The following is a 17,085-nucleotide window of genomic DNA, read 5'->3' as shown; positions in this document are numbered from 1 at the left end:
CTAAAATTATATAGATAAAAACTGAAAAGAGAGTTGAACACGAACACTTGTATTTGTAACAAGCACCAACATCTAGTAATGCATGCCCCAGAGAGCTGGCAGCGGATGACACTCACAGGCCAACTTTTCTCTTTATTTTCTATAACAGTATCCTTGGCTCTCCTAAGTTAGTCTGCTGGTTAAAATAACAGAACATTAGGTTCAGTAATTGCACTAAAATCTTAGTTAACTTCCAGGATTCAAATGAACTTTACTTTCTCAAACAATTATTTCAAAAACTGCTAGTAGACTTTTAAAAACAACTGTCATTTGTGCTGCAGATCAGGTAAGGGAACTGAGCCACCGTGTGTCTGTCCATGTCCGTTCCCCATCCTTGCCATGTTTACAACAGAGCCTCTCACAGAAAGCAAACAAAACAGGAAGGAATTACTACAAGAAATACTGATCTCCAGCCACTGAAGAACCAAGAAACTCCCCTTATCTACCTTTCAACATGATTAGCTGGGATTTCTTCAATAAGGAATGAAGACACAAATACTTTAAAAAATGCTATAGATTGTACAGGCCCATACAATACAGAAACACAAAATTCCATCCCAGAGCAACTGACTTTAGGGTTCTGCATATGTAGTTGGGGACGGGGGCGGGGGGGGGGGGGGAATGACCCTTGCCCTGGGAGCTTATTTCAGTTAGACTCAGAATCGAGAAAGACAATTTATATTAGGCAACAATTTATATCAGAAAGACAATTTATATCTATTGTTCCATCTGCCAAATGTTGCCACCTTACCCAGGTGATTCTAAGTTTTAATATTATTTGGAAAACATTTTGAAGTTAACAGTCATGACTGGAGTGGGTTAACATTAAAAACGATCCCCAGAAGACAAAGGAAAAGCGCTCACCGTCTGAGCACATCAGAGGCCACGGGCTGATCGTGCAGGAGGTAGCATGCCCCATGAGGCAGCAGAGTCCTGGAGAGGCAGCAGTCCTGGAGGCACCTCAACTAGGTGGACAGTGTGTGCGGCACACAATGGGACCTACCACTGACCACAGAGGAACTATATGCGAGGAGACATGGAAACAGCCGCTCTGGTCATTGGCCGCCTGCCTGGACACCCTCAACCCACTAAGTCCCCACTTTCCCAGTACTCTCATCTTCACAGTTCTCACCATTCATGCACAACTGTTAGTCATGAAGTGGACTGCTCCTTGTTTTTGAATTAAAAATACAGTTCTTGTTGTATTACTAACCATTCTTCTAACTTTAATTATCAAATCACAATCAAGACACAAACTATGTAAAACAAACCAAGTTTCCTGAGAATAAGTTACACTGGTTCTGATTATTAGGCTTTTGTTTTTTACTACTTTCCCTTTTCCTGTGGCTATCTTTTCTTAATTTATGTACAGTTCCAGATTTGAGGGGGGAAAAATGCAACCGTGGTTTACAAAAAGATATCTGGGATAGGAGCTTGAGAGTAACTAATAAAATACACGGGCTCTCCTACTCCATTCACTGCTCTGACTCTGGGCTTTGTCATGGTTTTATTCCTGTTCAATATACTTTAGCATTATCTCCTACCATATATTGGACTTTAGCTCCACAAAATTTCCATCTTAGAACAGTCAAGAACTTTCAGAAGAATCAAAACAATTTTAACTTTAATGAGAAGAAGAAAATCATATTGATATTTAGCACTCCACCATCTAAACCAAACAGAATCTGTAAAAGGTTCACACAATGATTCACGTTTGGTGATTAAAAAAAAAAAAAAAAAAAAAAAAAAATCACTGTAAATGAAGAGTGGCTCCCTGTTTGTAGAAAGTGAATACAATGTAAACCATCAGATCAGGTGATATCGACCTGGTACCATCTACACAGCCATTACCCCAAGCAGGGTGTGCTGTTGTGTCACTGTGTCCCCAGGAGGGCCTGGGCCCATGAGGAGCTGCGGTTCTGCCCATGTCCGTGCCCCTGTGGTCTGTGGCCCCCTCCTGCAGCCTGCCCAAGACCCCACAGGCCCTGAGCCATAGAGCTGGGCTTCAAGCCCATCCTGCTCACCTGAACCCTTACTCTCCATCTTCTCTATCCTCCTCCACTCCAGAGGTGAAAGGTATAATTCGAGGCTGCTGAGCTACCAAACAGGAAGCAGGAATTACCAGCTCCGAAACCTGTTGTTAGCCCTGCAACCTCCCTCCACAACCTCTCACCCTTTCTTTACTTTTTAAGGTTAAAAATCTTCCATCTACTTTTACCTGTGCTTCTCCCGTACCACACTCACTGTCAGCCTAACATTTCTCTGGGTAAGCATCTCTCCCTGACTGGTTTTTGGTGCAGGGACTGCATGAAGCAGGAGGACATAGTAGGCTGGCGGGGAGGAGCTTGGCACCCCTCACACCTTCACAATTGAGAGCATCTGCTCTACCCATCGTGATGTGTTCCCTTGGGATTCCACACAGGTTTTCCTAAGAGGGAAATGTGAAAGTGCTACCCTGCTAGATGTGGACATTAGCCAAATAAAAACAACAAATCTTTTAAAATGTACCTGTGATAAGTCATTTGACTTTAGATTGTTACCAAAAGTAGGCAAAAAATTGAATTATTGCTTAATTTAAATCAAGGCTTATGATTTCTAATAGTCCTAATAGTTACCAGCCCTTGGGCATCAAATTATCTCTGGATCATCAGAGTCTACATTCTTGGGCAGCCTGGGTGGCTCAGTGGTTTAGCGCCACCTTCAGCCCAGGGCCTGATCCTGGAGACCCAGGATCAAGTCCTACGTCAGGCTCCCTGCATGGAGCCTGCTTCTCCCTCTGCCAGTGTCTCTGCCTCGCTCTCTCTCTCTGTGTCTTTCATGAATAAATAAAATCTTAAAAAAAAAAAAAAGAGTCTACTTTCTTGACTTTACTGGTGCTTTGAGATTCAGGTATCTTGCAGGTCGTTGTTATCAAACTACTATTAAAAATTTAGTATCTTCATATCAATAAAACTGGGTAAAGGAAGAATACATTTCTCTCTCCCAAGTCTATATTTCCAAACGTTTAACACAAAAGTCACTAATGTTTACAAACGCTTCAATATGTAGATCCTAACCAGGCATCAAAGGGCTGATCGTGTGCTAAAGGCATAATATGCTTAAGATAATTTCAGGGCAATCATCTCAAGTAATTTAAATTGTTTTTTTAAAGTAATCTCTACCCACAACGTTGGGCTGCATGCCGGTAGAGACACAGGCAAAGGGAGAGAAGCAGGCTCCATGCAGGGAGCCCGACGTGGGACTCGATCCGGGGACTCCAGGATCACACCCTGGGTTAAAGGCAGCGATAAACCGCTGAGCCACCCAGGCTGCCCCCAGAAGGACATTTCTAAGTCTATGAGCTCTCTAGGTAAGGAGCCCTTGTGTCAACCTATGGTAAGAACCCCCATGTATTGGCAGCTCTTTTCCAAAGGCTGCTGTTTGACAAAACCTACAGGACAGCTGCCCATGCTGTCTTGGTCCATGTGCCTGGCGAGGAGAATGGATGCACTGTGAGAAGAAAGCCATCGAGGTCCCAAGTGCTGCTCGTGACCGTGGCTGCCACCTGTGCTTTGAACCGGGGACCTCAGCAAAGGGGGTGACGTGTGGGGCACAGACAAGTGGTTAGAGAACCACATCGAAGGCTCCAAGCCCTGATGCCAGTCCTGGAGCTGCATCTTCCTTGAGGAGGGAGCACCTGTTCCTCCTGTGCACAAAGATGCAGGATAGGGCATGATGGCCTTGGGCCCATGTAAACACACATCTAATGACTAGGGGTGTAATGAACTTCTACTGACTATCTGTTCTGCACTAGAACTGTAAATAAAAGCTTTACATTTACTCTCTTATGTCTTTTCATATCTCCCGCTCTCTAGTAATGGGCACTGAAATCCACATTATGTAGATAAGAAAAACAGCAGATTTAAAAACATTGCCAAATAAGAAAAAAAATTCATACTCAAGTCTGCTGTCTGTTAAAAGGGTGAAAATGTGTTCAATAACACACACTAGACCTCAGAAAGACGCCTGGAGTTTATATGTTGCTACCCTCCAGTCACTTTCAAGGCAGAATAAATATGTGCTTTAAAGGGTAGGCTCAGTCTGTGAAGCATATGCCTTCGGCTCAGGTCATGATCTCAGGGTTCTTGGGATCAAGCCCCAGGTTGGGAGAGCCTGCTTTTCCATCTGCCCCTCCCCCAGCTCATGTGTGTTCGCAAGCGGTGTTCTCTCATTCAAATAAATAAATAAATAAAATCTAAATACATAAGTAAATAAATACAAGGTAGTTAGGAACACCAGAACTTGGCTTCCCATCCAAATTACAAAGGGAAGGAAGAAACACCCAATTTCAAGACAAAAGAAAGCAGTAGTCAAACACAAGCAAATCAAAATTGAGCAAATGAGAGATTTGACATACTGACTTCAGAAGTGAAACTTAAAAAAAAAAAAAAAAAAAAAACACCAGAAATGAACTGTCACCCAAGCTCCAGTTTTGTTAAAAGAGTTATTACCATTTTGTGCAGAGAATCCTATGCATGCACAAGCCTTGCTGGGTGTGCTGGGACAAGTGTCTCACTCACCTGAGGCTGAGGTCATCATACTCTGCTGCACTGGGGGGCTGGTGGGTGCCGTGACGCTCATCTGGGACAGCATGGCCTTCCTGGGGTCCTGCCACGTCGTCGTCTGATCGATGTGACTGAGACATAACAAATCAGCATGTTAGACCACACACACACATCCTCAGAACAGCCACCAGCACACTGCGCTGGAGCACACAGGCAGGCCAGGGCGCTTACTCTCTTTCCTCTGCAATCTTTCTTCACCCCTGTGCCATGTGCTCTACTCACATTTCCTAGATACTATCCCAGCAAGATCTGAGAAACCACACTGGCAATGTTAAGGGAAGGGAAATCATTTTCACCCCTGGGACTAGTACTATCTGCTTCTCATAAAAGGTGATTTATAAACCAATCATCTGTGATAGTCATCTGACCAAAACCCCAAATTCACAAGGGTATCACCCACTTTTTTCTCTGGGAGCTAAGAATGCCAATTAACAATACTTTTTAGAACTAAAGCCCATTAAGTAAACCACAAAAGAATGAAAAAGTCTTATTCTAAATATTGGCTTATTCCAAAGCCAAAACAAAATGAAAATCTTCATCTGTAAGTTTTCACTACCTCATGATTGTCAAAGGTCTGTTAGTTGCTAAATAAAACATTTAGATGTTAAATACTGCATCCTGTTACTACTGCAAAACATCTTATCACACGTGCACAAACATCTGTGCATCTATAAACTGGATGCAAAGGGTTAAAGATTCTGTGAACTATAAGACTACCAGGCTTCTAGCACAGAATCCAGCACAGGATCATTCAGAGATTTCTTCTTCCAGCAAAGTCTGTTTAGTGAAACAAGCTAAAAACACTGTATATGTGAAACTACATAAGAAATTATCCTGAAATAGAAATAGCCAGAGACATACTCAAACACTGATCAAAGTTCTCTCTGTATAATTTATAAAAGCAAAAACTTGAAAGCCAGCTAATCTCTAATGAAAGGGATTGGTTCTAAATATTAGAATGTATGACAGACTACAATGCAGCTACTGAAAATACTTTAGAAGAATATTTAATAACATGGAAAGTATTTGTAATACAGTAACGTACAGTTTGAGCCTATGTGTGCATATGCTGAAAACACGGGAAGGACAGACGTCATTTTCAGTGTTTGTTCCCAGATGGCTAAATTACAGAACTCTGCCTTGCTAATGCTAGGCTTTCCTATTATTAAACAATCATAAACTAACATTACTTTTGAATAGGGAGTGGCCAAAAATAAAGGGTTATTTTTAAGAAGTCCTACCCTCAATCATTTTCTGTATGGCTGCTTCAATTTCTGAGTTCTCTCTTCTCGAATCCTCTCGTGTCACAATGGTAAGGAAACGACACTCTCGTTAACTTTTCTGAAATGAACTAGAATGGTACTCCTATCAGTAGGAAAGGATCACTGCACTCTGGCTAGAATGATATGAACCTCAAGTATTATCTACTAGCAATGGGAGAATGATTTGACCTCCCAGGCAAGAAGAAAAGGGGATGAACACAGGGAAGGCCTGTCCATTTCCGAACAGCAGGGTACCTGTCAAGTCGGGGTTCCTGCAGACCAACTATAAATACTAAGAGTATTTATTTACTTAGTGGAACATATAATTTCTCGAACCATAACTTACCAGCACACTCCCCTACCAGTTATATGCTTTTTAGCACTAGCACTAGCATTTGCTCAGGCCCAGACAATAGGCACAACCTTGTTTCCATCCTGCCATGGAAGCACCTCCTTCCAGAAGACTGGGTCCTTATCAGACTCAGGAAGAGCCTATTCCACTTCCCTTCCAATCTTCCATATAAGCCACTACACAAACAAAACCATAAAATGCCTTCTAGATACGTACTGCTTCTCATGCTTACAGATATCAAGCAATACCTGTGGGGTAATTAATACAATGGTACTAAAAAGAAGCTTACAATCCTCAAGAACAAAATTTACAGAAATGTTTCTCACTGCCTATATAATGTTAAGAAACCAGGTAAGGAAATGGCCAAGTGATTATTACTGGATCTTCAATTTCAAAGTATGTGCCCCTACCTACTCCTTTTGTCGAGTACTTCCTAAAATCCCCTTGCCTGTGAGAGGTACAGGAGAGGAGGGAGGAATACTGGAAGCAAGTTGAAGACACTGCACGTAGTTTCCTAACTACTCAACAGGTGAGTTTCCCTGAAAACTGATCAACTGGGGCACCTGGATGGCTCAGTGGTTGAACATCTATCTGCCTTCAGTTCAGGTCATGATCCCAGGGTCCTGGGATCTAGTCCCACATTGGGCTCCACCACAGACAGTCTGTTTCTCCCTCTGCCTGTGTTGTGTCTCTGCCTCTCTCCCCCTGTCTCTCATTACAAAACAAAACAAAAAACTAATCAGTTACAAAAATCCTATTAATCCATTCATAACCAAATAGGGCCCCACCTGAGGGCTTAGGAAGACCTCCTCTGATGACTTCTGTAATACAGGCACCAACCTATACATTTGTTCTTAAAACTTCTTTCTCCTTGAAATAAATTAGAGTTTGAATAAAGAGAACACACTTACTGCTCTCCAAAGATCATTTTACTGAAATGTTACAAAAGCAATACAAATGCTAAAATTTCTCTTTCAGACACAGCCCTTAAGCCCCAGTGAGATAGCTGAGAGCCCCAGAAAGCTGTACCAGAGTATGCTAATGGCGCATTTACTTTAAAAAATCTAGAGCTCAGGATCCCTGGGTGGCACAGCGGTTTGGCGCCTGCCTTTGGCCCAGGGCGCGATCCCTGGAGACCTGGGATCGAGTCCCACGTCGGGCTCCCGGTGCATGGAGCCTGCTTCTCCCTCTGCCTGTGTCTCTGCCTCTCTCTGTGTGTGTGACTATCATAAATAAATAAAAATTAAAAAATAAATAAATAAATGTGCATAGAAGCAGATGAGCTTGGGATCCCTGGGTGGCTCAGCATAAACTGCTTTGGCCCAGGGTGTGATCCTGGAGTCCCAGGATGGAGTCCCAGGATTGAGTCCCACATCGGGCTTCTGCATGGAGCCTGCTTCTCCCTCTGCCTGTGTCTCTGCCTCTCTGTCTCTCATGAATAAATATATAAAATCTTTAACAAAAAAAAAAAAAAAAAGGAAAGAAAGAAAGAAAGAAACAGATGAGCTCAAGAGTTACAGTCACCCATCAGAGGGCAGGAAGAAGAGAACGTAGACACAGCTTTCATCATAACCCGAGGTGGATGCAGCAGAAGCAAAGAATTTCACTGGCTGGTAAGAGGAGAATGGGTTTTGGGGTGAGGACTTCAATTTTCTGAAGAACATGAAATAATGAGGCTGGTATTATTGGTAACCCCACTATTCAAATAGAAAATTCAGGGATGTGGGCGCCTGGGTGGCAGCTGGGTCAGAGGACGCCTCTTGGTTTTGGCTCAGGTTATGCTCTCAGGGTCATGAGATTGAGCCCCACATGGGGCTTCCCCACTCAGTGGGGCATCTGCTTGAGGATTCTCTCGCTTTGTCTCTCCCTCCTCTTCAAAATACATAAATCTTTTTTAAAATGAAGAAAAGAAAACTCAGGGATTTGTACAAAATCACATATCCAGGGCATAGGAGGATTGCATGTGGCATCCAGGAATTCTGAGAATAATTTATGAACCAAACAAATAAATGAAAAGGACAGCACTCAAAAATGTAAACTCTTTGTAATACATATTGAATAACAAAAATAATGCACAAATAACTACAAGGGTAGAATAAAAAGGTACAGGTATTAAAGATTCAGTAAAAGATGCCAGAATAAGACGAAATATAATTCTATAAATTATATATATTTTTATATATATTATAATTATAAATATATAATTTCTATCCCACTAGATCAGCTTGAAGCAGATGCACCTGGGGGATGCCTGACCTAGCAGTGCTTGGGGAGCACAAACTGACTTTAACATATATTAAAGCAGCATGTATTACTTCAAAACATGGGTGATGAAGACTTCATGTAAACACTAATCTGAAAAAGGATTGAAAAGAATTGTCAAACTATACTAATTCTAAAAACGTCAAATTATAAATAACAGAATCAAAATATATAAACCAAGGAGATAAAATTAAGAAAAACTCATAAAACACTATTTCCAGAGTTAAAAATATGCAGTTATACATAGCATAGAAACAAACTAAAGATTCAGTTTATCATGTTCCTAAGAACAGTCTAGATGCTGACCTTACTAAAAGAAAATAAGTGTGAAATCCTACAGCCCCTTCAACATATTTAAGTAGATCGTTGCTATTATTTTGGAGAAGAAAAATGACTGATTGATGACCAAGATAAAGTTGGTGATCTCACTGTGGAGCAGCCAAAGCTGGCAGGCAACGAACGAACCTGTCAGCATCCGAACAGATGAGACAGAAGCGCTGTGGGCAATGGTCCGCTTGGGCAATGGTCTCTCCTGTGTCCACACAAGCCACCTTTCCCACGGGCTTTTGTCTCTTTTATTTTACACTGCAGAATTTGGTCTCACGTGTTGGATGACTTAGCAAAGTGTATACAGAACCACAAAAGGGGCAGAAACCCTAAAGTAAACGGTTAGAAACAGATTTTTTGCATTGTCCCACAAGGTAACTGCAGCTACGGGGTACTGAGGTATTTCAGAAGCTTTACATTCTCCCTTAAGCTCAAACTTGGGCCCTGAACATGTGGGGATTCTGACCTTATAAAGAATAACAGTATTATTGTTACACTGTCAAAGCACGGAGGAAACCACAAGAACACAAAAGGCTCCTTGACACTATGATCGGGAGACCCCAAACTCTCCTCCCTAGGACCATTACTCAACAGGGAGGATGATAACCAGCCATTGTTTTAGGAGTCAGAAAAAAAATAAACAAACAAACACTAAAAGAACAAAACAAAACAAAACCACCTACAGTGTATTAAGATGAAGGCATTTGTCCGAGGGCAGATGACCTGCATGCAGCAGAGCTGGGTTTTAACTCAGAATGGATGGATGCACCATCTGCACGGTGACCTACATGAGATTTCCTCTTATGATGAACCACACCTCTTATGATAAACCACACCTGGGGTGTGATTTAGATTTCTTAAGACTAATCTTTCCATCACCACCTCTTCTCCTCTAACCCTTGCAGAAGTTACACACAAGGAGACAGAAATCTCTGCCACAACATCTGGCACAAAAACCCAGGGTCGCATTCCTCTGCGTCTCTCCCATTCAAATACAAAGGGATTATGGTAGTTGGGAAAAGTTCCCAGGGCTTTCAGATACACAAACATAACTTCTCATAGATCCCTTGGATACTAGGGGGAGAGGAGTGGGAAGCCCACCACACAGGTTCTAAATGTCAGAAACATCCCACAAGGCACCCAGCTGGCTCAGTGGGTAGAGTATGTGACTCTTCATCTCAGGGTTGTGAGCTCAAGGCCCATGCTTGGTGTAGAGATAACTTAAAAACAAGAAATGTCCCACAGACATTTCTCACATATTAGAGACCATGTGCTGCCTTCCCCACTGAAACCCTGAGCTTTCCCATGCAGAACAAAGTCACCACTCTTTCTGCAGGCTTGTCTCAAGAGGACCTGGGTCTGGGGTGCTGAGAAGCACGGGCTGGGCACAATAAAGACCTCCCCCTGCTGAAGGATGGACCCTACCACAATGGCTCTCATTCACTCCTCAGAACGATTTCCTTAAAATGGGACACAGGGGTTCAGGAAAATGAAGGAACTGGCCCTCCTTCACACTGATAGGAAGCAACAGAGCCAGGAATTAAAACACCTTTTAGCTTCTAGCTCAGTGCTCTTTCCACCTCATCTCACTGGTCTAAATAGGAAAGGATTTTCTAAAATGCTAAAGTTGCCACTCGAGCAGAATAGAATGTCTTCAAGGAATGTAATTTAAAAAGAGACTTGGAATTCTTCTAAATGCTTTCTTTTCCAATTCTTCAACTATTAAGACTAATCCAGGACTAGCAAACAAGTTTGGCCATCAGAACAGAAAATTATCTTTATTACAGAAAATGTACAATTGTTAGAGGATGCTAGTGATCGGTTAATTGCTGACGCTGGTAAAGACATAAACTGGTTATGAGCATATTATGTTTACTATTTCTATTCCTTTAAATTAGTGGTTTGTACTCTAAAAAATTATGCTGGCTTTTGTTTTTCCTACTTTGTTTCTAAATTTATAAACAAGATTTCTGGCACTGGTATAACTTAAGATATAGACACAGTAACAGGCAAGTTGCCTACCTAGGCACTGTCTTCTCATTGCGTCTAAGTGCCAGTACAAGTGCTGGCTTCAAATCATCTCTCAAAGTTTACCAAAAGTAACTCTTCCTTATGATCACACTGACCTATGAACACAAATGTGTGTGCTGTGAATAGTAAGCCCACTTGGAAGTGAACCCTAGAGAATGGCTTAGACATTGTAGTTCTTTTAAAAATTCATTGTGCAGATCAGTATCAGCGCCATATAATCAACAGCTATGTAAGCCTATTATGAACCTGATTCTTTTCAAACATCTGCTACAATTCTTGAGACTACTTCAGATCATCTTTCCACCAACTAGCCTTTTCTAAAACACTTGATTGTCCTGACTTTTCAGGACGCAAATCCCTCCTCTCAGAAGCTTCTCTGTGGAACAGCAAGAAAAATAAGACAGACACAGATCGAATCCCAGCTCTGTACGGGCAGGCCATTTTGTCAAACTGTTTGTCTTCAGTTAAATGGGAATGATTTATTTCCTTCCCAGGGCTGCAAGGACTAAATACAGCAATATATATAAAAGTGACTAGTAATGTGGTTCCTGGCACACAAAAGGCCCTCAAATATATATCCTGACTTCATTCTTGTGCTAGTCCAATATTTAGAACAGGAAAAACTTAGTGAGGGATGGACCGAGTCAAGAAGATGTTCAGAACAGAGAGAACAGCTTTGAAGTGAGGATGGCAGATCTCAGGTAAGGAGACACAAATGGTGATAAACCAAAGCAAATGGGGGGCAGGGAGGGCAACATTTCTTATGTACCTGCAAAGTCCTTTCCCACAAATTCAAAGATGCTCTTCAAATTGTTGGTTGTATGTTGTATTATCAAATACTGAATCCATAATCCTTATAAGGAACCCTAAGCAACATAATGGGAAACGAGTTTTATAGTTATAAAAAAAAATACTGATGAGTTTCTTCCCTTTTTTTAAGAGAGGGATGGGGGAGAGGGAGAGAAAGAATCTCAAGCAGACTCCATGTGGGGCTTGACCTCAGGACCCTGTGATCCTGTGTGTTACAGCACTGGCTGCACTGGCCATGGTCTCCATTCCATGCCTTTAATTGAAAACAAAACAAAGAGCATTGCAGACTTTCAACAACTGAGTTGACAATGTACCGACATTTTTATTTAGAGCAATGATTCTCAATTTAGAAACGGAGTCTGGGGGAGGGTGGTGATGGCATTTTTGGTTATCATGGTCCTGCAAATATTTACCGGGGGAGGGTGCTGGACGCTAGGTTTCCTGCAGTGCAATCTTCAGCAACTTTAGAATGTCCTACCAGACACTCATGTAAGCAAACGCCACTTTTACACATAAGACTCCACTTCATAAATAAAGTATATTTTGTACAATTTTAGTTAGATGCCAAAATTTTCTGGAAAACAATAAACTACATTTAGATTTGTGGGGAATCTGTTAACAGTACATCCTGTTTGGATAATCCCACTATCAATAGTAATATCCTCTTGGTATTTTTAGTTACCAATTCAACACACTTCGTCTTTATCCAAAACTGTCACATTCATGGGACTTGCAGACATAAGCATGAGACTACTTTTATTATAGCTTCTAAAACAGTCATATCTAAATATATATGTTAATATACATACTATTTTATCATAAATTACTCTATTTCTCATTCATATTACATAATGTTGGTTTTAAAAATTATGTATATAGTTAACTTCATATGAATTCGATTACCTATGAATTTTTATTTATTTAAATTTATTTTATTTAATTAACATATAGTGTATTAATAGTTTCAGGGGTAGAATCTAGTGATTCATCAGTTCATATAACAACCAGTGCTCATTCCATCAAGTGCCTGTCACCCAATTACTCCTTCCCCCATCTCCCCTCCAGTAACCTTCAGTTTGTTTCCTAGAGTTAAGAGTCTCTCATGAATTTTATTTTAAAATAAGAAACATCTTCCTAACAATTTCCTGCTAAAAAGGGCTGATGGGATGGACAGCATTAAGCAGCATGAAGTACAGGGCACCTAGGTGGCTCAGCAGTGAAGTGTCTGCCTTGGGCTCAGGTCATGATCCTGGGGTCATGGGATCGAGTCCATATGGAGCTCCTTGCTTAGCAGGGGGTCTGCTTCTCCCTCTCCCACTACCCCCACCAGCTTATATTCTCTCTCTCTCAAATAAATAGAATCTTAAAAAAAAAAAAAAAAAAAAAGCGGCAGCATAAACTACAGGCAGAGAATGTCTCTATGACGTACCTCTCCCCATGGGACCTGGAGCCTCCCACCCCCTCTATCTCAAACATGAATATAGTGCTTGGCATGTATGTGCTCAGTAACCATGTAATGAACTGAAAGCTTATTCCATTGGTTTATTCTTTAGCTACCAAGAAATACTGTGACCTAAATCCTAAATAGGGTCCACTGTCCTGCAGGGCGTGGCACGTTGTGAGTCATCAGTCAGCAAAATTGTTAGAAGACACAATCTTAAAAAAAATAAAATAAAATAAAAATAAAAATAAAAAGAAGACAAAATCTTGTGCTCATGATTCTTGGGGCAGTGAGAAACACACACCAGTACTTCTACATCAGGTGTTAAGTGAGTGCAGTAGTTACATGGAGAACTGTGCTTTAACAAATCCTGGTGTTTTTGGGACAGAGGGTGGACAGAGTTAAGTATCACCTAAGTGTCACTGCAAACTCCCTGTCAGTCTGCCAAATGTTGCAATTTTGTTTAAAATCCAGAACTAGTAACAAAAAATGGGGTTGCTATGAACTAACCATATCATACTACTGCTTGCCTCCTTTCATAATCCACTTCTGAAATGTTCTTCTAAACCAGTAAAATCCACCTTTCACAAAACCCCAGCAGTGTAGTCTTTAAAAAAAAAATTTATTTATTTATTTATTTAATTGAGAGGGAGTGGGGGGAGAGAGAGCATGCAGGAGAGCAGAGCCAGACTCCCTGCTGAGCAGGGAGCCCAACATGGGGGCTCAGCTCAGGGTTCAAATCTAGGACCCTGGGATCACAACTTGAGCTGACGGCAGACACTCCACCTACGGAGCCCCCCCAGGTACCTCCCCCAGCAATGTAGTCTTATTAAACTGTCTGCACTTGTCCAGAACTACCTAGCAAATTGGTTCTTTACAACTCTGCCAAGATTCTGTGATGACCAATGCCACAAATCGGTTATAAGAATTTAACAACATAATTAATAAACTATTTGAACAGGAACGTTCTCTAAAAATACACCTGACAACTGTTTAATCTCTTAAAACACTTTTCAGACCTTCTCATGTTGTGAAAGGGAAAAACCAAAAAATTTAGCAGAAGTGACCTGCTTACAGTAACCCTCAAATAAAATGCACATTTGTGAAATCATCTTTGCTGCACAAGCTTGTAATTCAACTGTTACGGGAAAGGAGAGAAATCCCTAACTTTTCCAAGGCGCCTGGCTGGCTCAGTTGGTAGAGCAAGGCAACTCTTGATCTCAGGGTTGTGAGTTCAAACCCCACAATGAGGGTAGCAGGGATTCCTTAATAAATAAAAGCTTAAAAAAAAAAAAGTATTGAAACAAAACACTCTCACATTTAAAGAAAAGAAAGAAGAAATTGCTAGTTTTTCCCAACAAAGGTAAACAAAAACTGCAATGACAGAAGTGCGCTCTGCTTTTAGGGTTAGAGACACCTGTGCAACCAAATCACCACCTCTTAAAGTAAGACAATTTGTACTTAAATGTGTAAGACCATAAAACCTAAATATCTAATGAGAAGCCAAGTGGTCAAACTAAAGGATTTTTTTTTATTAAGAAAAATTAACTTTTAGGAAATAACAAATATAAGATTAAGTCTGGAAAACCAGGAATAATACAAAATAGATGTGAGGAATGTTTTAATTTTAAAAGTTCTATTACTGCTATCAGGCTCTCAAAATACTATTATGGCAGGACGGGTTTTAAAATTTAGAAAGTAGGCAGTCAGCCTGGACTTAGGCTCACTTATCAAGCCCATGTTTGTTGTGCAAGTGTTATTTATAGTCACATGCTAGAGGCTGTCCCCCAAGCTAGCTAAACCTACACGCTTAATTGATTCTAGGAACAATGATACATTGTGTTCAATCATCCTTCTATGAGCTACAGTTCCTAAGCTACAACCATATGCTTTTCCTAATTGTATAGATCTACCAGGGACTAGGGTTAGAACCCTCCAAAATTCCGAGATGTGCACATACTGGAATTTCTTGATAAGGATGAGAAGACTTACATACTCAGCCCTTAGGATAACATAGTTTTTATATTACTGGAAATCAGAACCTTAAATTGAAATTTAAATAACTGAGCTATCATTAGAGCCTATTAAAATTGGGCTAAAATATGAACAAGTGTAGGCAGAAACATAAAAGCAAACGTACAACTGATTATACTCTACAAACTGTATACCACTGTAATCGGACCCTATGCCCTTAGGTTAAATAAAATTAACATTTGCTCACAAGTATGAAATCAATTTAAACACGACTCAACCATGTTGTCATATAAGAGTGACATGCTTAAATGCATCTCCCTTGGAAATGGTTATTCTCCAGGGAGGGGTGAGGATGGAGCAGTCATTTGAATGATGCCAAAACTCAAGTGGACACTTCCTGAAATAAATACAAAAGTTCTCTAAATCCGGATCCCAGATGGCTTTTACCTGTAGTTACGTCCAGTGACATTCTATTCATAATGCCACAATGACTGAACACATTCTCCCCCAAAATTCAAAAAGCAGTATTTATGTATCCTTATTTCATGATGTCACAGCACATACTGAGATTCACAGTTGTGTTAAATGAACAAAGACAAGAATTCAAGTCAAGTCCCTGGATTCTAAGTTAGGGTCTACCTAGCTTCCTTCTTTTTTTAAGGATTTTATTCATTTATTCATGAGACACACAGAGAGAGAGGTAGAGAGGCAGTCACGGGGGGGGGGGGGGGGGGGGGGGGGGGGGAAGCAGGATCCCTGCAGGGAGCCCGATGCAGGACTCAATCCCAGGACCCTGGGAGGATGACTTGTGCCCTACCTAGCTAGCTTCCTTCTTAAGAGTCACCTTAAAAAAAGAAAGAGAGAGCAGCCTGGGTGACTCAGCGGTTTAGTGCCATCTTTGGCCCAAGGTGTGATCCTAGAGACCTGGGATTGAGTTCTGTGTCGGGCTCCCTGCATAGAGCCTGCTTTTCCCTCTGCCTGTGTCTCTGCCTCTCTCTCTCTCTCTCTCTCATGAATAAATAATTTTTAAAAGTCTTAAAAAAAAAAAAAGAAAGAAAGAAAGAGAAAAGAGGGGCGCCTGGTAGCTCAGCTGGTTTGGCGGCCAACTCTTGGTTTCTGTGCAGGTTGTGACTTCACATGGTCATTGAGATCGAGGCCCATGTCTCAGCACAGTCTGCTTGTCCCTCTCCCTCTGCTGTTCTCCCACCACTCTCTCTCTCTTAAATATTTTAAAGAGAGAGAAAAAAGAAAGAAAAGGGGGAAAAAAAACAGAAAAAAAGGCAGAACTATGACCAAATTAAAAATTTTTTTTTCATAATCCACTTCTGAAATGTTCTTCTAAACCAGTAAAATCCACCTTTCACAAAAACCATTTTGGGATTCTGTGAGGGGGAGAAAAAGCTAAGAAATTTAAGAACACAGAACATCTACAAATGTTATTCCTTATACCACTTACGTCAGAATTACCTGGAATATTTTTCAGTACAGTGAGATCAGAGAGTAAATGATCTAGCAACTTTACATATGCTTTCATAATCTGAGATCCTTACATAAAATAAGAATTCATTTATTCACTCAGAAGAGCCAGATAGAGAGAATCCAGTCTCTTCAAAAGATGACTGATGGCTTTCTCATATTCCTGAGCAAATATTGTTAAATGAAACTAGTACATGTCAGATGTCAAGATGAAGTGACTTTGCTCACACCTTTTAAAGACCCTGGCAGGACTACCGTCTCATTTGATAATTGTTGGTCTGGGGGAAGGGGGTGGGAGAAAAAACCCATCAAGGTGGCCAAGAGGTGTGTTGAGCAGCAACTCTGACCTCATTGGCCATGGCAGGAGGAGGCCTGGGACTCTGGAGCAGGGATAGAGCAGACAGACAAGTTCAGATCGTCAAAGGAAGCTACCCCAGCTTTGTGGGTCTCATCAGACGCCAGTGGCTTCCAAATAAGGATCTGCTCATTGCTGGCTCCTGTGTCTAC

The 17,085-nt window shown here is 41.1% G+C and overlaps 1 protein-coding gene across 13 annotated transcripts in view; it reads right to left on the bottom strand.

Annotated features, from left to right (window-relative positions):
* YAP1 (Yes1 associated transcriptional regulator) overlaps positions 1-17,085 on the bottom strand; it is a 104,687-nt gene that overhangs the window by 48,593 nt on the left and 39,009 nt on the right. For all 13 annotated transcript variants that reach the window (XM_072821730.1, XM_072821734.1, XM_072821732.1 and 10 more), the window contains exon 3: positions 4,599-4,714. In XM_072821730.1, coding sequence (XP_072677831.1) covers positions 4,599-4,714 — 116 coding nt within the window. The remainder of the gene's footprint in view (positions 1-4,598; positions 4,715-17,085) is intronic.

This window comes from Canis lupus, chromosome 3 (assembly GCF_048164855.1).
Source record: "Canis lupus baileyi chromosome 3, mCanLup2.hap1, whole genome shotgun sequence".
NCBI classification, from domain to species: Eukaryota; Metazoa; Chordata; class Mammalia; order Carnivora; family Canidae; genus Canis; species Canis lupus.
This window is presented reverse-complemented; position numbering and strand designations above follow the sequence as displayed.